This window comes from Macaca mulatta, chromosome 1 (assembly GCF_049350105.2).
Source record: "Macaca mulatta isolate MMU2019108-1 chromosome 1, T2T-MMU8v2.0, whole genome shotgun sequence".
Lineage (NCBI taxonomy): Eukaryota > Metazoa > Chordata > Mammalia > Primates > Cercopithecidae > Macaca > Macaca mulatta.
In genome coordinates, this window is record NC_133406.1 from 188,185,627 (window position 1) to 188,210,175 (window position 24,549).

Sequence of the window (24,549 nt, forward strand, 5' to 3'; positions counted from 1 at the left end):
AAGATACTCCTGGCACTTCATGTATATTTTGTGCCCTACTCCTAGAATTAGGCATTTGTCCAAGGAGCAGTGGTTCCTTTTATTGGAGAATGATATTAGAAACTAAGACCTAAACACTAGGTGTGCTTGCTGTTACTGGGCTGTTGTTGCTTCGAGGCCATCTCAGAGCAAGAAAATGTGTGTGTGCATACTAACCTATGTGTATAAACTTACTATAAATATTTCTGTATGTAGCCGTCTTTTTTTTTGAGACAGAGTCTCACCCTGTCGCCCAGGCTGGAGTGCAGTGGCGCAATCTCAGCTCACTGCAAACTCTTCCTGCCGGGTTCACACCATTCTCCTGCCTCAGCCTCCCGAGTAGCTGGTACTACAGGCATCCGCCACCACACCCGGCTAATTTTTTGTATTTTTAGTAGAGATGGGGTTTCACTATGTTAGACAGGATGGTTTTGATCTCTTGACCTCGTGGTCCACCCTCCTCGGCTTCCCAGAGTGCTGGGATTACAGGCGTGAGCCACCACGCACAGCCTATATGTAGCCATCTTATCTGTATTAAACCAAACATGATTTCGTAATGGTATATGCATCTCTAACCCATTACCACATGGCTCGTTTTAGCCACGCGTATATGTAAACTCCCACTCCAGCAGTGAGAAACCTGTTTCCTACCATCTATTATTCATTTTTAAAGTTGTTCCATTTTAGTACATATATATAGCAGTATCGGAACTGTTAATCAGTACCCCTGTGGGAAACAACTTTATTAGAGTACAGTGCTTATGTGTTGTTTCTTAGTCTTATTGATTCCACTCATTTTCAAATTTACTTAGGTCAGCACCTTTCCCCCCACTCCCTCATGTGAAGTTGTTTCGTACATTTATAATACAGTTAGATTATTTTGTCACAGTCTGCATTACATCCTGAGATCCCCAACCTCCTAGATGATTTTTTTTAAATTGCATACATTAAGGCTGACTCTTTGTGCTGCAAAATTCTGTGGGTTTTGACAAGTGCACTGTGTCGTGTATCCACCATTAGAGTGTCATACAGAATAGTTTCACTGCCCTAAAAACAAATTAACAAATTACATGAATTTCATCTATTTAACTCCCCTTCTTCTGTAAGCACTGATAACTGCATTTATTTTTAAAAAGCTGAATGTTAGTTTAATTCATTATAACAAATTCTTAATAAATTACTGCTTTGTTCCTGTTACTGTATTAACTTTTGGGGATAAGTCTGGATGAGATAGGGAAAAAAAGACTTTGTTCTCAAGAAATATATGGACTTACTTGGAAAAATAAGATGAATATAAATGAAATAAATAGAAAACCAAAAGAACAAAATAAATCAGGTACTAGACTGTGGCACACAGTTTGAAGAACTAAAGAAGTGAAACTAAGGAGAGAGCATTGAAGGCTGTGGTTAGGCAGAACAGTTTATAGGGAAGATAGAAATTTTGACCAGGCATTTGAGGGAGCTGTTAAATTTGAATGGGCCAGATGCCTAGTGTAGCAATATGAATACAGATCTTAACAGATGGGAAAATAAGCATGGATATGAGGGAGAGTGAAGAAGTAAATAGGTTTGTAGATATACAGAAAATGATCATGTGAAATGTTCATATATATATATATATATCTTAAAAATTATTTTTCTGTTTCATTTCTTCCCTTGGGTTGCTAAAACAGAAAAACAGTTTTTTTCCTTCTATCTCCCAGACCCTTCCCCAGTAACATTTCTGGTTTTAAAGTCAGAGAAGTCAACAAATAATGAACAAACTGTAAGTAAAATTTTTAGGGTAAAAACTTGAACATGTGTTCAGATTCCGTTTTCCTTACTTTTCTTTTTCCTTTTTTCTTCTTTTTGTAAACCCAGATGAGTTATCGCCACCTTGTTCTGAACAACACAACAGGGAGCAAATTTTAATTGGCTTGGAAAAGTTTATTCAAAAAGAATATGATGGTATGTCATAGGCTAAAAAATTTATTGCATTTTTGCTGTAGTCATGTCTTGAGTTTCATTTATTTAAAAATGTTTATTGAATGTTATGTGTTAAGTACTATTCTAGTTGCTGGGAATACAATTCTAATAAAAGAGATGAAACCTCATGAAGCTTATGTTTCAAATGGGGAGACAAACAGTTGACTAATAAATATATAATATTATATCAGCAAATAATACATGCTGTTAAATGTGTAGGAGATAAAAGAAGTGATGGGGTGTTATGATAGGCCTCTCTCATAAGGTAGCATTTGAGCAGAATCCTGAATAACATGAAGGAGCAAGTTATATAAATATCCAAGGAGAAAACATGTTGATGGAACAAGACTAGATTATGTCTGGCGTATTTGAGGAGTAGCCAGGAAGTAAGTGTGGCTGGAGTGGAGTACTAAAGGTAGATTGTAATGTATAGAAGAGGTCAGAGAGGTGGTCTAGGAATTAAGTCATTAGTGCCTTATGGAGGTTGGTAGAAAGACTTTGGATTTTATTTTGAGTACCTAATGAGAATCTTTTAGAGGATTTTTAGTTAATTAATGACATGATCTGAGAGAATGGGTTGCTGGGCTATAAGACTAGAAGCAAGTAGAACATTTAGGAGGCTGCTGTGTGAGTCCAGAGTAGATGAGAAGTGGTCAGATTTGGGATATATTTTGATGGTAGAACCAACAGGATTTGCTGATGGAAAATGTGAGGCATGAGAGAAAGAAAGAAATCAAGGATGGTTTCAAGGTTTTTGCTATAACAGTAACAGTGGGTGGTCCTATATAACAGAGGCAGAGAGAGCAGGAAGAGTAAGTTTTGGGCATGGGGATGAAGAATCAAGATTTTTGTGACTAAATATTTTAGAAAAGGATAAAAGTTGACTTACAATCAGAATGAATTTGTACTTTTACAAGATGACCTGTTATGTGCTATATATTGCATTTAAAAGTATTTGAAAACAAAGTATTTTTTAATTAAAAAATTATATTATCATTATTGTTTTTTAGAGACAGGGTCTCACTCTGTTGTCCAGACTGGAGTGCAGTGGCATGATCATAGCTCACTGCAGCCTCAAACTGCCGGGCTCAAGCAATCCTCCTGCCTTAGCCTCCCAAATCGTTAGAACTACAGGTGTGTGCCACCGTGCTTGGCTAATTTACTTTTTATTAAAAAAATTTTTTTTGGCCAGGTGCAGTGGCTTACGCCTATAATCCCAGCACTTTGGGAGGCTGAGGCAGGTGGATCACCTGAGGTCAGGAGTTTCAAACGAGCCTGGCCAACATGGTGAAACCTGTCTCTACTAAAAATACAAAAATTTGCTGGGTGTGGTGGCACATGTCTGTAGTCCCAGCTACTCCGCCAAGGCAGGAGAATCACTTGAACCTGGGAGGCAGAGGTTGCAGTGAGCCAAGATCATGGCTTTGCACTTCAGCCTGGGCAACAAGAGCGAAACTTCATCTCAAAAAGAAAAAAAAGAATACATGCATATATATATATGAAATAGGATATTGCTCTGTCACCCGGGCTCAACTGCAGTGGTGCGATCATGTCATTAGGGTTCAGCCTTGACCTCTGAGGTTCAAGTGATCCTCCTACCTTAGTCTCCTGAGTAGCTGGGACCACAGGTACACGCCACCACACCCAGCAGATTATTTTTTGTAGAGATGGTGTCTTACCATGTTTTCCAAGCAGGTCTCGAACTCCTGAACTCAAGTGATCCACCTACCTCAGCTTCCCAGAATTCTAGGATTACAGGCATGAGCCACTGCACCCTGCCTTCTTTTTCACTTTAAAATTTTTTTGTAAAGACAAAGTCTCACCATGTTGCCCAGGCTGGTCTCAAACTCCTGACCGCAAGTGATCCTCCTACCTTGGCTTCCTGAAACACTGGGATTATAGGAGTATATAAAGTGTTGACCAAATCTAAGTCTCTATTATATAAAACTCATGCTCATTTTTATTTGTTGATGAGTATAGTTTCTTTTTTGCCTCTCAGCTATCATTGAAATTTCAAGTAGAGCATCAGAACTGGATGGGGGTATGAAGTTTTGAAAGTATAAATGTCCTATCTAAATGTGTAGTCTACTTTAGAATTAATAGGAAGAGCCAGGCCCAGTGGCACACACGTGTTATCCCAGCCACTTGGGAGGTTGAGGTGGGAGTATTGCTTGAGGCGAGGGGTTCGAGGCTGTAGTGTATAATGATTGTGCCTGTTAAGAATAGCCAGCATGCTATAGCCAGTGCAACATAGCAAGACCCTATCTCTTAAAAAAGAAAAAAAGTAATAGGAAGAAAAATCCAACTCTGTTAAACCATAGCTTATTTGAAATGGTAGCTGTTATTAGATGATACTGAGTCTGAGGGGTAACCCTATCATAATTTATATCAAGTGGACTATAATTACTCATTTTTGGAAGAGAATCATATACTAAGGTGATGTTTGTAAACCTACATGAACTGTGCTTTGAAAGAACTAATTTATCTTTAAGAGGGCAGTCCTCAAATATTGATCTTAACTATTGGTAGTGATGTTGAGAATGTATAAAAGCAGATGGATTTATTACATAAGTCAGAAAAAGCTAAAAGTCTCAATGATTGTTTGGACGTGGACACTGAGAGAGAGATACTAAGTATTGCACCTGTATTTCTGATGTGGGCAACTGAGTGCATGATGATACTATTTGCTAAGAACAGTGATAATAGAAATAATAATAGATTTGGGGTGAAGTTGATAGTTCAGATGTTGAATTTATGATGTCTGTGGAAAATTGGAAAAAGCAGTTGGGTACATGGGTATGGGAACTTGGACAAAAGCTTGAGCTCAAGATATTTTGGAATTTCTCAGTATTTCTTCCAGTGATAAGTAACTTAAATCATAGAAAACGACGAGAGTATGTTGTATTAGGTCATTAGTAGATAATAGAAGACTCCTCCTCTCTGCTAATAATAAGACTTTGGACTTTGTTTTCCTTTGCTTAGAAAAGGCAAGATTGTGCTTATTTGGCTCTTCTAAGAATGGATTTGGATTTCGTGATAGTGATCTGGATATTTGTATGACCCTGGAAGGCCATGAAAATGCAGAGGTAAGAGTGTTTGGAAAGCGTTATGTAAGTTTATTTTCTCCCAATGACGATTCTATTTTTATTTTTGTACGTGATAGTGATAAAAATGTGGTATCACTCTTTGTATAAATATATTAGCAAAATAAATGTTTGAAATATGAAAACAATAGCATTTTCAATTTAGAAGACATTGAAATCTTAAAAGTGTTTCAGTAATTTTATGATACAAAAACCACATGACTGAGAGTTACAAGTGATTTGTAATGAATTTTCGGAAAAAGTTAATATACCACAAAGTTGGAATTTTTTCACTAGAACCAATGAGAAGCTGATGTTTCAGTTTCGTAGTGAACATTGATCTTCATACTTTGTCTTCTCATATCTCTTTCATTAGATGACGTCTTTGTATTACTACAGGTAGTAAATACAGGTGGTCATCTAATTTATAATTGGTTTTGTTCTAAAAGTTAGTTATAATTTTTGGCCACTCACATAAAATTTTTTCCATAGAAGCAATGTTATAAATGATATGCTAAGGGCTGGGCACAGTGGCTCACGCCTTTAATCCCAGCACTTTGGGAGGCCGAGGCGGGCAGGTCATGAGGTCAAGAGATTGAGAAACTCTTGGCCAACATGGTGAAACCCCGTCTCTATGAAAAATAAAAAAATTAGCTGGGCATGGTGGCACACGCCTGTAGTCCCAGCTACTCGGAGGCTGAGGCAGGAGAATCGCTTGAACCCGGGAGGCAGAGGTTGCAGTGAGCTGAGGTCGCACCACTGCACTCTAGCCTGGCGACAGAGTGAGACTCCGTCTCAAAAAAATAATAAATAAATAAATAAAATGCCAAGATAGCTTTTAGAAACTCATTTTGGGCGGGGAGGAGAACTAACATTTATTGAGTTCCCAGTATACACTTTTACATACATTATCTCATTTCATTCTTACAACCACCTTCGAGGTAGGTATTATTTCCCCCATTTTACAGATGAGGAAACTGAGGCTTTGAAAGATAAACTGACTTGTCCAAGTTCACACAGCTAGTAATTCTTGGAGCCGGGATTCGTAACCCAGGTCTGTCTGACTCCAGAGTTCATGCTCTTTCCGTTGTATCTCACTGCCTCTCTGTAATTTTTTTAACCCATAATGTAGCTGAAATATAGTACTAATAGTACTGTAGAACCTAACCACTGCTTTCTGAAACTGATAGCTTTCTGAGTTCCACCGTGAGATGCCAGGAGCAGACCTTCCCCAAGTGCAATTTCAGCAGTGAGAGTGGGTACTTACACTTTCCTTTTTTGTATACCAGGCCTTAATAGTGGGAAGGAGATTGTCCAAGCTCCAGGGAAGAAAAGGACTGATTGGACAGGGAAGAAGTGTCCCAGGCCTTCTCAACGGCAACTAGCAAAGGAGGGTATCCTTGCAGATGTTCAGTCCTTTACCAGCCTAGCTATTGGTATTTATGTTTTAAAATGAGGGACTGCTTGCGAGATTGGGGTGAGGCCCAGCTTCTGGCATCTGTAGTGGTGTCAGTATCGCCTCTGTTACATTATAAAAGAATTCAGCAGAATAGTGTGCTTTTCTAAAATCATTCTTTCGAAAGGTGGTTTTGAAATTGTTAGACCCGGAGTAAAGATGGCAGTGATGACTTATTTCTGGCCATAAGAGGTTGCTTCTGGTGTCTTAACATCTTGTTTTATAAAGAAACTGAAAAGTTGCAAGTATTTTATTTGTTCTCCTTTACTAAATTCTGCTTAGAGCCACCTCCTTGGAAAGTGGCTGCCCTTCTCCATTCTGAAGAGTAAAATTGAGGGAATAGGAAATGATTTTTTTACCCAGGAAAGAGGTTAGAGTTTAGATATCTTCTATGTAAAACTTATTAATTAAACTTCTAATCACTAAGGGTTTGTATATTATATATAATATGTGCCATTCCTACTGGGAAGTTGAAACCATGAAAATAATAAATCATTTTCTTTCAGATGAGCCATAATTGAAACTTTTAAGATTTAGCATAATTGTATTCTTTAATAATAAAGAGAAAAATTACCTCCTTTGTTAATTTTATCATATGTGAATTAGTAACTAATGGTGTCTTTGAAATCCTTTGGTTTAGCTGCAATGGCTCCTGCTCTCATGTAGCTAAAAAGAACATGTTGGAAAAATGGAAGTTACTTTATAACTCTTGGGATTGATGTTTATACCCTTCAGCTATTTCCAGTTAATTTTTAATGCCATAATCATTATGTATTATGATTATCATTACCATACCAAATCTGCTGTCTCTGGTTTTTACAACTGTAACACATTTACATTTACAGAGGTAAGAATTTCCTTGGAGAAATAGGTGCTGGTGAGAAATAGGAGTATCTTTCTTTTCCACATCAACATAATAATAATAAATAACTCACAGATTTAAAGGCTTATTTTGTGCCAGGCATTCTGCTGAGTGCTTTACATACATAATCTCATGTAATCCTCCCAACAGCTTTGCAGGACAGGAGTTTCTGATTGTCTTGATTTTATAGAATAGTAATGTGATGCTCAGAGAGGTTAAACATTTGGTCAGTCACACAGCTAATCAATACTTAGTTTAAGATTTGAATCCAAGTTTGTCTCAATTCAGAGCCTATGTCCTTTATCGCTATATTGTTTTGCCCTCGCCAAACTCAGCTGTAGTTGTTTATTCACTTTTTGAAAACCGTATTCTTCTCCTGTCTTTGTGCTTCTCAGACTTTAATCTGCATGTGAATTACCTTGAGATTCTGTTAAAATGCAGATTATGATTTAGTAGACTGGGGAGGGTCCTCAGATTCTGCATTTTTATGAAGTTTCCAGATTATGCTGATATTGTAGGTCTATGAATCACTTACTTGGAGTAGCAATGTTATTATAGGACTTTATGGCTGGAAATTTTAAGTGCTACTATTAAATGCCTAGATTAAAGTAGAATTTGCACAAGGTGAAATTGAGTCAAACTATTATTTATTTGGTTTGTTTTTTAGAAATTAAATTGTAAGGAAATAATTGAAAATTTGGCAAAAATTCTTAAGAGACATCCAGGTATGAATTTTAAATCTTTAAAACAAAAGAATTTTTTTTTAGCGTATATGAAAATTATTTAACCTACTGAAGTCTTTTTTATTTTTAAATTAGGTTTAAGAAACATTTTGCCTATAACTACTGCCAAAGTGCCTATAGTAAAATTTGAACACAGACGAAGTGGGTTAGAAGGCGATATCAGTTTATATAATACATTGGTAAGTTTATCTTTATGGGCCATGTATATACTTTTCATTTTAAAAGTTTACAGATTACTGACTCTACCTTTATGTTTAAAACTTTCAAATGTGAACAGTATAAGGAAAAAGTATTTTACTAGTTATCTTGATACTTCCTTCAGATTGAAGGTCAGTTTTTGTTTGACTCACTAATAGGTATTTTACATTTTACATTTATATATTCTGTATTTGGAGTGTATTACATTCTAAAATCTGATTTGTAGTTTAAGTTTAAGAAATTTGAAATGCTTTCAAATATGTAATTATTTTTCAGGCTCAACATAACACAAGAATGCTAGCTACTTATGCAGCTATTGATCCTAGAGTGCAGTATTTGGGATATACTATGAAAGTGTTTGCTAAGGTATTTATGAAGAAATTAATGATCTGCTTTGTAGTAATGCTCATGATAATTAAAGTGATACATACTTATATCAGATTTGTGAAATATATTGTCTCAATTTTGTTTATCTGAGCTTTTAAAAAAAGAAACTTTCAGTATTATATAGGTTGAATTGATACCTATCAGAGTAGGGTGGCTCTCAGTCTTTTTTTCCTCTATGTGCTCTATTCCATGTGCAACTGACTAGTCAGTTTCTCAGCAGTAAAATTTCTCAATGCAGTGATTTTCAACCCCAGGCATAGGAGTTGGCATATCATCCTAGTTAAGAATTTCTGAGTTAAGAAATCTTGTATTTGAGTTTAGTGATAAATTTTTATGACCCAGAAAACAAAACAGTACCAATAATACCTTATGCTTCTCCTATTATAACACTTGTTACGACATTGAATTTAGTTTTCTTGTTCTTTTGCTAAATGTGTAAACTAGATGAGGACAGGGACCTCTGTTTCCCTGGTTCATTGTAGTGCCTGCTTTATGGTAGCTGCTCAGTAAAATGATTACTTTTATTAATATGTTAGTGGAAGAGTTTTAGTAGGGGAGAAACTTGGTCAGATTTTCATTTCATAAAGCTTCCTTTTTCTAATAGGAAGGCTCTTGTTATTGTTGCTGCTGTTATTGTTGCTGTTTCGCCCAGGCTGGAGTGCAGTGGTGGGATCTCAGCTCACTGCAACCTCCGCCTCCTGGGTTTAAGCGATTCTCCTGCCTCAGCCTCCCAAGTAGCTGGGATTACAGGCACTCACCACCATGTCTGGCTAAGTTTTGTATTTTTAGTAGAGAGGGGGTTTCACCGTGTTGGCCAGGCTGGTCTCAAACTCCTGACCTCAAGTGATCCTCCAGCCTCGGCCTCCCAAAGTGCTGGGATTACTGTGCCTGACTGTAAAGCATATTTTTAAAGATATTCCTGTACATGTCTTTCTAGACAAGAGTGTATCTTAGAAAAGCATTTAGGCACATACTACATACAAGACTTGATATGCCTACTTTTTTAGATTCGCCTAACAAGGTAACTCTAACATGACAGTTTTGTTATAACTACATAGAATTCTGTTAATAAAATCACCCCTTTCCCCTTTAAATATGAATATAAGCTAAATCCTTGCTCAAGGGAAAAAGTCTGAAGATTGTTTCAGGTTTTGTTCCTCCCCTCTCCCCCTTCTCGTCCCCTTCCCCTATTTTTTTTAAATTTTTATTTTAATTTTATGGTTTTTTTTGAGATGGGATCTTGATCTGTCGCTTAGGCTGGAGTGCAGTGGCACAATCTCGGCTCACTGCAGCCTCCCACTCCTGGGTTCAAGCAGTTCTCCCTGCCTCAGCCTCCAGAGTAGCTGGGATTACAGGTGCCTGCTACCACGCCTGGCTACTTTTTGCATTTTTATCAGAGACAGAGTTTTGCCATATTGGCCAGACCGGTCTCGAACTCCTGACCTCAGGTGATCCACCCGCCTCAGCCTCCCAAAGTGCTGTGATTAGAGGCTTGAGCCATGTGCCCAGCCTTTATTTTTATTTTTGAGACAGGATCCTACTGTTGCCCAGGCTGGAGTAAAGTGGTGTGATTATAGCTCACTGCAACCTTGACCTCCTGGGCTCAATTGATCCTCCCACCTTAGCCTCTTGAGTAGCTGGGACTACAGGTGTATGCTACCACGCCCAACTATTTTTTTATTTCTTGTAGAGACGGGGTTTCGCCATGTTGCCCAGACTGTTCTTGAACTCTTGGGCTCAAGCAATCCACCCTCCTCGGCCTTTCGAAGTGCTGAGATGACAGGCATGAGCCACCATGTCTGGCTTCCTTGTTCTTTTTTGTTTATTTTTTATTTATTAAAAAAGATATTTTCCGGCCGGGCGCGGTGGCTCAAGCCTGTAATCCCAGCACTTTGGGAGGCTGAGGCGGGTGGATCACAAGGTCAGGAGATCGAGACTATCCTGGCTAACATGCTGAAACCCCGTCTCTACTAAAAATACAAAAAACTAGCCGGGCGTGGTGGCAGGCGCCTGTAGTCTCAGCTACTTGGGAGGCTGAGGCGGGAGAATGGCGTGAACCCGGGAGGCGGAGCTTGCAGTGAGCCGAGATCACGCCACTGCACTCCAGCCTGGGAGACACAGCGAGACTCCGTCTCAAAAAAAAAAAAAAAAAAAAGATATTTTCCCTAACCACTAGACCATCGGGGACTTTGTTCTTTTTTAATGGCTGCATGCCATTCCATTATGCGAATAGTCCTTAGTTATTTTAAACCTGTGCTTTACTGATGAACCTAAAATTATTTCTGATTTTTGCTATTATAGTGCTGCAATTAAAAAAAACCTTCTTAGTCATTTCACATATTTTTTGGCGTATTTGTATGGTACATTCTTAGAATAGGATTACTGGTTCAAAGAAAATGTGCTTTTGTAATTGTGATATTGTCAGATATTCTTGATAGTGTTTGTATTAATTTATACTCTTACCTGCAGTGTGTGAGAGTACCTATTTCCCCACATCATGTGTAGTAGTTTTTTGTTTGTTTGTACAGATGGGGTCTCACTGCGTTACCCTGGCTGGTCTTGACCTCCTGGGTTCAAGCTTTTCTTTCGCCTCAACCTCCCAGAGTATTGGGATTATAGACGGTGCAGTTTATTTTTAATCCAGTTTAACCCAGTTCTGTGGGTTAAAAAAATGATGTGGCAGAATGTTTAATATAATTCTGCATGGAGTAAGACTCTGAAGTTTTGTTTTCAATCATGTTGTTTTTTAGCGATGTGACATTGGGGATGCTTCCAGGGGAAGTTTATCTTCATATGCATATATCCTTATGGTGCTGTACTTTCTGCAGCAGAGAAAGCCACCTGTTATCCCAGTTCTACAAGAGGTAGGTGTTTAAGAAAACTATGAACGAGTTTTTTTTTTGAAAACAATAGATCTAAACACAGGAGATTTTGCTTGGTTCATGTCATTGATGTCCTAAGTTTTCTCTTTCCATTAACGCTATAATTAAACAATGAATCTTTTTGAAAAATTTATTATGGGAGAATATAGACTACCAAAAGAATATTAGATGAACAGAACCGTTCAATATCTTTTGTAACGTTTTTAAATTTTACAGTCCTAGAGTGCTGTGAATGATTGTGAAGTTCTTGTAGCCAGCCATAAACTCATATATTTTATATTCTCCAAGATGCAAGTACACAGGTTTCTTCTTTCTAGAATATTTTCCCTCCTGTTGCCTGGCAGTGAAGATTGTTTTATTCTTATGTATGCTTTGGTCAACCTTGGGAATTTTGGTTTAGAATGAACCCGGGGAAACTCTTCCTTATCTCTTCTAAAGTCATATCAGTTACATTAAACGTAAGAATGTACATTGAAAGAAACAGATTATACTCATTCACTCAGAATTGGTGACTTATAAAGTTCCTTTTTGTAGTCAATTTATACTCTCTGAAATTGGTACAAAGGAGATATTAATCATCCATCTTTTCCTCCTGATTCTTGGCACAAAGTAGATTTGTAGGCATTAGGGAGGATCCAATTCAAATTTTTTAGAATGGTGACTATTTTTAGTTAGGAGACAAGCATCAGAATTGGTTGGAAGAGTCACATGTTCTGGTTTCACATAAATGTTGATAGTTATGGCAAAGAAGAAAATTACAAAATAGGCTGGGCGCGGTGGCTCACGTCTGTAATCCTAGCACTTTGGGAGGCCGAGGCAGACAGATCACAAGGTCAAGAGATGGAGACCATCCTGGCCAACATGGTGAAACCCCGTCTCTACTAAAAATATAAAATTTAGCCAGGCGTGATGGTGCGTCCCTGTAATTCCAGCTACTCAGGAGGCTGAGGCAGGAGAATCGATCACACCACTGCACTACAGCCTGGTGACAGAGAGGGAGACTCCATCTCAAAAAAAAAAAAAGAAAGAAAGAAAAATCACAAAATTATAAGCCATATAGTAGGTGTCAGATAGCCTTAGTAAGTTTTAAGAAGTTCTAATGAATATATATGTTTTTACCAGCATTTCCTTCCCTCTTTTAAACAGTGGACGGGAAATAAAAATTTTAAATTTTTGTTTAAATCCTTTCCTAGCCAAAGATTTAAGTTGCTGAATCTGTGTTGGGTGATGTATATTTGGGTGTGTGTTTAAAGTATTTTTTCAGAGCTGTTTTAAGTTCACAGCAAAATTGAGAGGACAGTAAAGAGTTTCCAACATACCTCCTGTACCCACACATGCATAGCCTCCCCCATTATTAACCCCACCAGAGTGGTACATTTTTTACAACTGATGAACCTACATTGACATATAATCACCCCAAGTCCATAGTTTGCAATTAACATTTACTCTTAATGTTGTATATTCTAAGGGTTTGGGCAATATATAATGATGTGTACATTTTATCATAATGATACATCAATATATGCTATTATAGTGTCATACAGACTATTTTCAATGCCTTAAAAATTTTTGTACTTTGCCTAGTCATCCTCCCTTCAACCCCTGGCAACCACTAATCTTTGTGCTGTCTTCATAGTTTTGACTTTTCCAGAATATCATATTGTTGGAATCATACAGTATGTAGCCTTTTCAGATTGACTTCCATCACTCAGTGATATGTATTTAAATTTCCTCCATGTCTTTTCGTGGCTTGATAGCTCATTTCTTTTTCTTTCTTTTTTTTTTTTTTTTTTGAGACGGAGTCTTGCTCTGTCGCCCAGGCTGGGGTGCAGTGGCCGGATCTCAGCTCACTGCAAGCTCCGCCTCCCGGCTTTACGCCATTCTCCTGCCTCAGCCTCCCGAGTAGCTGGGACTACAGGCGCCCACCACCTCGCCTGGCTAGTTTTTTTTTGTATTTTTTAGTAGAGATAGGGTTTCACCGTGTTAGCCAGGATGGTCTCGATCTCCTGACCTCGTGATCCACCCGTCTCAGCCTCCCAAAGTGCTGGGATTACAGGCTTGAGCCACCACGCCCAGCCTTTCTTTTTTTTAAATTTTTAAATGCTTAGACTTTTTTGTTGAACCTCTAAATCTATTTTATCATTTCCTTTTTTTTCTTTTCTTTTTTTTTTGAGACAGAGTCTCGCTCTGTTGTCCAGGCTGGAGTGCAGTGGCACAATCTCAGCTCACTGCAACCTCTGCCTCCGGTGTTCAAACGATTAAAGCGATTCTCTTGCCTAAGCCTCCTGAGTAGCTGGGATTACAGGCATGCACCACCACACCCTGCTGATTTTTGTATTTTTAGTAGAGTGGGGTTTCACCATGTTGGCCAGGCTGGTCTCTAACATCTGACCTCAGGTGATCCACCTGCCTCGGCCTCCCAAAGTGCTGGGATTACAGGCATGAGCCACCACGCCTGGCCTGTCATTTCTTTTTAGTGCTCAGTAATATTCCATTGTTTGGATGTACTACAGTTTATTCATTCACATATGGAAGAACATCTGTGTTACAAGTTTTGGCTATTATGAATAAAGCTGTTACAAACATCTCTGCAAGTTTTTATATGGACATAATTTTCAGGTCTTTTGGGTGAATACGAAGGAGTCACATTGCTGAATCATATATACGAGTATGTTTACTTTTGTAAGAAATGACCAACTGTTTTCCAAAGTGACTGTACCCAGTTTGCTTTCTACCAGCAGTGTGTGTGAGTTCCTGTTGCTCCACATCCACCCAGCGTTTGAGTACTTGTCCATGTTCTGAATTTTGGCCATTCTCTTAGGTGTGTAGTAGTCTTTCTTTCTTTTCTTAGGTGTATAATCATCCGTCTGTCCGTCCATCCGTCCTCCCTCCCCTGCCTCTCTTTTTTTTTTTTTTTTTTTTTTAAGATAGTGTCTCACTCTTTTTGCTGCCCAGGCCGGACTGTAGTGGTACAGTCATGGCTCTTTGCAGCCTCAACTTCCCAGGCTAAGGTGATTCTCCCACCTCAGCCTCCTGAGTAGCTGGGACTACGGGTGCACACCACCAAGCCCAGCTGATTTTTTATATATTTAGTAGAGACGGGGTTTTGCCATGTTGCTCAGGCTGTTCTCGAACTCCTGGGCTCAAGTCCACCTCGGCCTCCCAAAGTGTTGAGATTACTTTTAATGTCAAAACCACAATTTATTTTGCATCAATCTAATATTTTGTTTTATTTGTCTATTTATTTATTTTTGAGAGAGAGTCTTGCTCTGTTGCCCAGGCTAGATTACGGTGGTGCAATCTCCACTCACTGCAGCCTCCACTTCCTGGGCTCAAGTGATCCTCCTACATAAGCCTCCCAAGTAGCTGGGACTACAGACATGAGCTGCCATGCCTGACTAATTTTTGTTTGTTTTATAGGGATAGGATTTTTCCATGTTGCCCAGGTTGGTCTTGAACTCCGGGCTCAAGTAAGTTGCCTGCCTTGGCCTCCCAAAGTACTGGGATTACAAGTGTGAGCCACCTCACCTGGCCCATTGTTATTTTAATTTGCATCTCCCTGATGACATTATGCGGAAATCTTTTCATATGCTTATTTTGCCATTCATATGTCTTCTTTGGTGAGGTTCTTTGGTCCATTTTTTAAACAGGTTATTTTCTTACTGTTGAGTTTAAGGAGTTCTTTGTGTATTTTGAATAATAGTCCTTTATCAGATGTGTGTTTTGCAGCTATATTCTCCATGTCTGTGGCTTGTTTTTTCATTCCCTTGACATTGTCTTTTGCAGAGCAGAAAATTTTAATTTTAGTGCAGTCCATCTTGTCAATTATTTATTTCATAGCTCTTGCCTTTGGTGTTGTGTCTAAGAAGACATCACTATACTCAAGGTCATACAGATTTTCTCTTGTGTTTTCTTCCAGGAGTTTTGTTTATTTTACGTTTAGGTCCGTGACCCATTTAGAGTTAATTTTTTGTGAAGGGTGTAAGGTCTATACCTAGATTCATTGTTTTGCATGTGGATGTTCATTTGTTTCAGTACCATTTGTTGAAAAGAATATTATTTCTCCACTGTATTGTCTTTGCTCCTTTGTTAAGGATCAGTTAACTATATTTATATACTTTAGGGCCCTCCACTGTTCCATTGATTTATTGATTATTTCACCAATGCCATAGTCTCTTATTTATAGTAGCGTTATAATAAGTCTTGAGGTTGGGTTGTGTCAGTCTTCCAGCTTTGTTGTTGTTCTTCAATATTGTGTTAGCTATTCTGAGTCTTCTGCCTCTCTATGTAAACTTTAGAATCAGTTTGTCAATATCCACAAAATGACTTGCTGGAATTTTTACTGGGATTGAATTGAACCTGTAGACCAAGTTGGGAAGAACTTGGTCTAGACAATTTTGAGTCTTGACAATTTTGAGTCTTCCTGTCAATTATAATGGAATATCTCTCCATTTATTTAGTTCTTTGATTTTGCTCATTAGAGTTTTATAGTTTTCCTCATGTAGACCTTGTACATATTTTGTTAGACTTATACCTATGTATTTCATTTTTTGGTGCTGACGTAAATGATACTGTATTTCTAATTTCAAATTCCACTTGTTCATTGCATGTATCTAGGAAAGTGTTTGAATTTTTTATATTAATCTTGTGTCTTGTAAACTTGCTATAATTGCTTATTAGTTCTTGGAGTATTTTTTCAATTTGGATTTTATGCATAGATTATCATGTCATATATGAACAGTTTTATTTCTTCTCAACTTGTATACTTTTTATTTCCTTTTCTTGTTTGATTGCATTAGCTAGAACTTCCAGTATCACCATTACCTAAGACTTCCCAGATGTTGAAAAGGAGTGGTGAAAGAGAACATCCTTGTATTATTCCTGATTTTACAAGGGAAAGCATTGAGTTTTTCACCATTTGAGTATGATGTTAGCTGTAGGATTTTTGTAGATTTCTTTAACAAGCTGAAGAAATTTTCCTCCATTCATAGTTTACAGAGAATTTTGGTTTTTTTTTTTTTTTTTTTTTGAGACGGAGTCTTGCTCTGTAGCCCGGGCTGGAGTGCAGTGGCCGGATCTCAGCTCACTGCAAGCTCCGCCTCCCAGGTTTACGCCATTCTCCTGCCTCAGCCTCCCGAGTAGCTGGGACTACAGACGCCCGCCACCTCGCCCGGCTAGTTTTTTGTATTTTTTTAGTAGAGATGGGGTTTCACGGTGTTCGCCAGGATGGTCTCGATCTCCTGACCTCGTGATCCACCCGTCTCGGCCTCCCAAAGTGCTGGGATTACAGGCTTGAGCCACCGCGCCCGGCCGTTTTGTTTTGTTTTAAATCATGAATGGATGTTGAATTTTGTCAAATGCTTTTTCTGCATCTGTTGATCTGTGACTTTTTTTCTTTAGCCTGTTGATGTGATGGGTTACTGAGGAGAAAACACACACTCAAACCCAAAATGTTTTTTATTTCTTTTTCTTTGAGACAGAGTTTCGCTCTTGTCACCCAGGCTGGAGTGCAGTGACGCAGTCTCGGCTCACTGCAGCCTCCGCCTCCTGGGTTTAAGTGATTCTCCTACCTCAGCCTTCCGAGTAGGTGGGATTACAGGTGCTCGCCACCATGCCTGGCTAATTTTTTTGTATTTTTAGTAGAGACGGGGTTTCGCCATGCAGGCTGGTCTCGAACTCCTTACCTCAGGTGATCCACCTGCCTTGGCTTTCCAAAGTTCTGGGATTGCCGGCATGAGCCACCGCGCCCAGCCCCCAAAATGTTTTTTCTATTCTCTTACTCAACAACAATAATCTCAGAAGACTTATGTGACCACATGTGTTGGGGGGTTTTCCCCACACACCAAGCAAGCAGCTACTTCTGCATTGAACACCGTGGTGTCTTCCAGTTCAATTCTGGCACCATCTATAGCATCAGATTCCACTGGTTGAGGGCTCAGTCCCACTAGACTATCCCCAGTTTAGACACCAGTTGCAAGTCTAGGCCCTCTAGAACTTCTGACTGACCGGCTTGAAGTTTGGGTTCCTATGACCTCTTTGGGTTTGATTAATTTGCTAGAATGGCTCACAGAACTCAACCATTTACTTAGGCTTACTGGTGTATTATAAGGGATATTAGAAAGGATATAGATGAAGAAATACATAAAGCAAGGTATGGGAGAAGGGATGAGGAATTTTCATGCCCTGTCAGGGCATATTACCATCTAGGAACCTCCATGTGTTCAGCTATCAAGAAGCTATTTGGACCGAAACCTTTGGGTTTTTATGGAAGCTTCATTACATATGCAAGATTGATTAAGCCAAGCTGTTGGCCATTGGTGATCAACTTAACCTTTAGCACCTCTCCCCTCCCCAGAGGTTGGGGTATAGGGCTGAAAGTTCCAACCCTGTAATCATGCCTTGGTCTTTCTGGTGACCAACCCCCATTTTAAAGATACCTGTGGGGCTGTCAGCCAGTAGTCAACTTGCTTACATACAAAAAGACTTGTTTTTAGAGATTCCAAGGATGTTACGAGTTGTATGTCAGGAAATGGGTTTGGAGGCCAAATATATGTTTTATAATGTCACAGCTACATCAGTTGATTTTCAGATGTTGAACCTGCTTTGTATAACTCGCTTTTTTGTACATTATTGGATTTGATTTGCTAATATTTTGTTGAGGATTTTTGCATCATTGTTCACGAGAGATTGGTCTGTAGTTTTCTTTACTTACAATGTCCTTGTCTGGTTTTGGTATTAGGGTAATGCTGGCCTCGTAGAATGAGTTAGGAAGTGTTCCTTCTGCTTCTGTCCTCTGAAAGAGATGAGGCAGAAGGAACACTTCCTAACTCATTCTTTGAGAATTGGTTTAATTTCTTCCTTAAGTGTTTGGTAGAATTCATCAGTGAAGCCATCTAGGCCTAGTGCTTTCTCTTTTGGATGGTTATTAATTATTGATTCGGTTTATTTAATAGATATAGGCCTATTCAGATTTTCTGTTTCTTCTTATGTGAGTTTTGGCATATCGTGTCTGTTTTTTTTTTTTTTTTTGGAGATGGAATCTCACTCTGTCACCCAGGCTGGAGTACAGTGGCGTGATCTCGGCTCACTGCAGTCTCCATCTCCTGGGTTCAAGCAATTCTCCTGCCTCAGCCTCCGGAGTACCTGGGATTTACAGGTGCCTGCCACCATGCCCGGCTCATTTTTGTATTTTTAATAGAGACAGGGTTTCACCAGTGCTGGCCAGGCTGGTCTCAAACTCCTGACCTCAGGTGATCCGCCCGCCTTGGCATCCCAAAGTGCTGGGATTACAGGCGTGAGCCACCGCACGTGGCTGGCATATTGTGTCTTTTAAGGAATTAGTTCATTTCATCTAGGTTATCAAAATTGTAGTTCATAGTATTGTTTTATTATTCTTTTAATGTCCATGAGATATGTATTGATGTCACCTCTTTCATTTCTGTTGTTAGTAATTTATATACCTTCTCTTTTTTTCTTAATTAGCCTGACTAGGAGTGATTTGTTTTTTAACAAATTTGTTCACTGGATGATATTTAAAATTTACCATAATTAGGCCTGCCAAGGCTAGCATTACTCCCTTATTATTATTTGTTTATTTATTTATTTTTTTGGAGACAGAGTCTTCGCTCTGTCACCCAGGCTGGAGTGCAGTGGCACTGTCTCGGCTCATTGGAAGCTCCTCCTCCCAGGTTCACGCCATTCTCCTGCCTCAGCCTCCCAAGTAACTGGTACTACAGGTGCCCGCCACCACGTCTGGCTACTTTTTTTGTATTTTTAGTAGAGAAGGGGTTTCACCGTGTTAGCCAGGATGGTCTTCATCTCCTGACCTCGTGATCTGCCCGCCTGGGCCTCCCAGAGTGCTGGGATTACAGGCGTGAGCCACCACGCCCGGCCTACTCTATTATTCTGATGGTTGTTTAGGCTTTAAATAGGGATCATATGTATACTAATTCTCCAGTAATGTAATTTGCCACTTTGCCAGAATACTATGATTAACAAAAATGGACCACAAATTTGATTTTCTTTGTGGTTTGTCTGTATTCTCTCCTTACGCATGGATTAGGAGTCACTACATGAAGTAATAGAAATAGCAAGGCATGGTATTTAGAGCTAGAGATAACTAGTCGGAATCCTAATTCTAACATTTTGGCCTTCAACAATCTGCATAAGTCTGAGTTTCATCATCATTAAAAATGTAATAATGATAATATTTCAGTGTTGATATGAGGAACAGAAACATTGAGTGCTTTGGAATGTAGTAGGTGCTAAAGTAGACATTCATAAACAGTGCTTGCTTTTATTATTATTTTTACTATTATGATTTATGACCATTAGCATTATTACTATTATTATTGGAAAAATGTAGGTAGGACTACCATATTCAGCTTTAAAAACTCTTTCATTATCTGTTTAACAGACATCTGCTTAATATTGATCAAATGAGAGATAGTTCATGGAATGTTTCCCATCATAATGAAGTTTGATTTCAGGGGACTTCGTGATATGTATAGACTGATGATACATGGATTTTTGTTTCTGGCCTTTTTTAATGGTTGTCATATGGGACCTCATTGTTCATTGCTCTGGTATCATTTAAGTATTGGCCATTGGCATCAATTATCTTTTAAGGGTAAGTATATGTTTAATGAAGCTAATGATGTCTGCCTCCATTTGTAATTAAGCTTTTTTTTTTTTTTTTTTGAGACGGAGTCTTGCTCTGTTGCCCAGGCTGCAGTGAAGTGGCATGATCTCGACTCAGTGCAAGCTCCGCCTCCTGGGTTCACGCCATTCTCCTGCCTCAGCCTCCCGTGTAGCTGGGACTGCAGGCGCCTGCCAACGTGCCTGGCTAATTTTTTGTATTTTTAGTAGAGACGGGGTTTCACCGTGTTAGCCAGGATGGTCTTGATCTCCTGACCTCGTGATCTGCCCGTCTTGGCCTCCCAAAGTGCTGGGATTACAGGCGTGAGCCACCGCACCTGGCTGTAATTAAGCTTTAAGTGGCTGGGTATTACTGAGGCACAGCTAAGAGCATTTTTTTGATGGTCAGCAATACGAAGTTCTTTACGTCAAAAGGAGCTGTCCTAGGCAGAAGATTTTTGCTCTATCCTAGCAAATCATAATTTATAAGTAAATGCAAATTTTCACATAAAAATTAATTCCAAAAGAGATTTGGGAGTGTTCACCCATGATTTTATGAAAAAAGTTTTTAACCCATATCAGCTTAAAAATTGCAACTTAATGGATGAACCTTGAGGATATTATGCTAAATGAAATAATCCAGTCACAGAAAGACAAATACTAATTGATTCTACTTATATGAAGTACCTAGAGTAGTTGAATTCATAGAGACCGAAAATAGAATGGTGGTTGCCAGGGAATCAAGGAGGGAGAAATGGGAAATAATAGATTCATAAATACAGAGTTTTAGTTTTACCAGATGATAAGTATTCTGTGAATGAATGGTGGTGATGGTAGCGTGACAGTATAACTATACTTATGCCGCAGAACTGTATGTATACTTATGTATACCATCATAAGATGGTAAATTTTATATTTTGTTTATCTTACCACAACTAAAAAATTACAAGTTAGGCTGGGCGCAGTGGCTCACGCCTGTAATCCAGCACTTTGGGAGGCCGAGGTGGGTGGATCACTTGAGGTCAGGAGTTTGAGACCAGCCTGGCCAATATGGTGAAACCTCGTCTCTACTAAAAAATACAAAAATTAGCCAGGCATGGTGGCATATGTCTATAATCCCAGCTACTTGGGAGGCTGAGGCACGAGAATGGCTTGAACTGGTGAGGTGGAGGTTGCAGTGAGCTGAGATTATGCCACTGAGCTCTAGCCTGGGCGACAGAGCAAGAGTCTGTCTAAAAGGAAAAATGCAGTGTGAGTATAGGAGTACATATTAGAATAGCACAATAATATAAGAAATGTGGACATGTTTAGGGTCGTTCTTTACATAAATATGATTGACTTATTTGGTGATCCTTATAATATGATTGACTTACTTGTTTAGAGGGAGGATTGAGTGCTGAGTGGAGGATGATTTGTGTTGAATGAGAGAGAACAGATAGGAAGAGGAAAAGAGAGAGAGTGTGTGTGTGTGTGTGTGTGTGTATAAAAGTGGATAGCATTAGTGCTTCCAATGGCTGAAACAGAGTGGGGAGAATTTAAAAAAGTGAAACATGAGAATTCAAAAAAATAGGCAAAATGAGTGATGATTAATGTTCCAAGGCCCACAGACCTACTCCACTGCGTTATCAGCCAACATAGTTGGGTTGGATCATGGATATTACTGAAAAGTATGAAATCTCTTAAAAACAATCAAGATCTAAAGAGTTGGATTGTTGTTACTCAGAAGTGTGAATTATCTGAAAACAGGGTTCTAAAGAGGTAGTTTGTTCATTTCAATATCTAGCAAATCTGTGTTTACAAAACATGAAATACCTGTAATAGCGTCTGAATCTTTAAGGGTGAAATATTACACGTCAGCCCCTTTATCTTTACTTCTTTCTTGAGGTCAGAGATCCTATGTCTTTTGTTTCAGATATTAATAGCTGTAATTGACTCTTTTTTTTTTTTTTTGAGGCAGAGTCTTACTCTGTCACCCAGGCTGGAGTGTAATGGCGCAGTCTCAGCTCACTGCAACCTCTATCTCTTGGGTTCAAGAGATTGTCCTGCCTCAGCCTCCCAAGTAGCTGAGACTACAAGCATGAGCCACCACGCCCCCAATGTTTTGTATTTTTAGTAGAGATGGGGTTCGCCATGTTAGCCAGTCTGGTCTTGAACTCCTGACCTCAGGTGATCCGCCTGCTTCAGCCTCCCAAACTTTGTGCTGGGATTACAGGCATGAGCCACTGCACCCGGCCTCAGTCTTTCACTTTTCGTTTTATGAAATGTCAGAATATATGCTAGATGACTTTTGGTAAACTGTATCTGTTTAAGTAATATGTAAATGTAAAAAAGCAACTTATTAGCCCTAGTCCCGGAAACTTGATTTCTGTGTAACATACTTACGTAGTAAATACAGTCACTCAACAAACATATATTAAGTGTTCTCTTCGTGGCTTTGGTCTGGTAGGGTTCTGGATTTCAGAGATAAGCCATAGTCATTACCCACAAATAAGTTAAATCTGAGAATAAAATTGGAGGGGCCAGACATGTAGTTAATTTTATAAATCACTGTCACATCAAAAATGGAAATGACTGTTGGGTCCAGGCCCACCTTAACTAGTGGATTTAAGTGGTATTGTGGTTTAATTATATTCTGGGACCCATTACTCAGGGTGGAGGGTAAAGAGAAAGTGATGTGGTATGTTTTCTCCATTTATAAACTACTGACTGACTAATTTGTGTAGCCTTTTCTCATTTTCACTGGAAAAACTGGACACTTAGGGAGATGATTGTCTTGCCCAGAATCACTATTTCTCAGGATAGAGGCTAGAAATCGGCTCTGCTGACTGCATCTATTGCACCTTCCTTCTTTATTGCATCTGTTTCTTAAACCTCCTTTAGAATAAAAGTCTCAATTACTTGTGGAAGTCAGTTACACAGACATCTCACGGGATGCTTTTCTTCTTGTGAAAATAGCATTTTTTCTCCTTTTTTCTTCTCCTTAAGACAGCAAATTATTATTCATAATTAATAAAGTTAGGGCCGGGCGCGGTGGTTCAAGCCTGTAATCCCAGCACTTTGGGAGGCCGAGATGGGCAGATCACGAGGTCAGGAGATTGAGACCATCCTGGCTAAAACGGTGAAACCCTGTCTCTACTAAAAAATACAAAAAAAAAACTAGCCGGGCGAGGTGGCGGGCACCTGTAGTCCCAGCTACTCGGGAGGCTGAGGCAGGAGAATGGCGTGAACCTGGGAGGCGGAGCTTGCAGTGAGCTGAAATCTGGCCACTGCACTCCAGCCTGGGAGACAGAGCGAGACTCTGTCTCAAAAAAATAAATAAATAAAAATAAAGTTTATAATCTTTATCAAAATGTAAGGGAAAGCTTCCTAACTTTCCTTTTTTGTTTTGTCTTGTTTTGTTTTTTTGGTGAGACAGAGTCTTGCCCTGTTGCCCAGGCTGGAGTGCAGTGGTGCGATCTCAGCTCACTGCAGCCTCTGCCTTCTGGGTTCAAGCATTTCTCCTGCCTTGGCCTCCCGAGTAGCTGGGATTACAGGCATGTGCCACCACACCCAGCTAATTTTTTGTATCTTTATAGTAGAGACTGGGTTTCACCATGTTGGCTAGACTGGTCTCAAACTCATGACCTCATGATCCACCCTCCTCGGCCTCCCAAAGTGCTGGGATTAGAGGCATGAGCCACCATGCCCAGCCCAAATTTTTTATTTTTACAAAATGATTGTCCAGTTGCTTTTTAGCCTTATCTGATATAGATAAATGATTAAAGGTACTAGGTCCCAAAACAGTTCTGTTGACTTCCTTTGGGTGCACCATCAGTAGGTATTATCTATTTTGTGTTTTTACATCTGTGATCCTTTGATGAAACTGCTGTTTCATCATAACTGCTGTTTCTTTTTTTAGTTTTGCTTCATTATTCTTGTACTGGATATGTTTTGATAGTCTAAGTAGGTAATATCAGGTAACATCAAATGTATCATTTGGAGTTTGATTCTCTTAAGACATCCTTTTCCAGCTTTGGTCTTTCAGGTACGTTTTATTCATTAATTTCTTGGCATCAAATTATACCATCATCCTGACACGTTCTTTCCGGAAGAAGTATTTTAGTGTGTCTTATAGGTAAATTCTAAAATGATATTAGAGTATTTGGGCCTTTGGGTTGGATCACTTGAAATCTAATAATACAATTAATTTTTTTATGCAGATCTTTGATGGAAAACAGATTCCACAGAGAATGGTTGATGGATGGAATGCTTTTTTCTTTGATAAAACAGAAGAACTGGTAATTTTAAAATAGTCTTTATGTTCTAGAATGCTCACTGA

General features: G+C 39.0%; 1 protein-coding gene across 25 annotated transcripts in view; it reads left to right on the forward strand.

Moving 5' to 3' along the window:
- Window positions 1–24,549, forward strand: part of TUT4 (terminal uridylyl transferase 4) — a 130,932-nt gene that overhangs the window by 84,316 nt on the left and 22,067 nt on the right. For all 25 annotated transcript variants that reach the window (XM_077956901.1, XM_077956879.1, XM_077956937.1 and 22 more), the window contains 7 exons: window positions 1,879–1,965; window positions 4,966–5,069; window positions 8,052–8,109; window positions 8,203–8,306; window positions 8,602–8,691; window positions 11,463–11,576; window positions 24,431–24,508. In XM_077956901.1, the coding sequence (XP_077813027.1) occupies window positions 1,879–1,965; window positions 4,966–5,069; window positions 8,052–8,109; window positions 8,203–8,306; window positions 8,602–8,691; window positions 11,463–11,576; window positions 24,431–24,508 (635 nt within the window). The remainder of the gene's footprint in view (window positions 1–1,878; window positions 1,966–4,965; window positions 5,070–8,051; window positions 8,110–8,202; window positions 8,307–8,601; window positions 8,692–11,462; window positions 11,577–24,430; window positions 24,509–24,549) is intronic.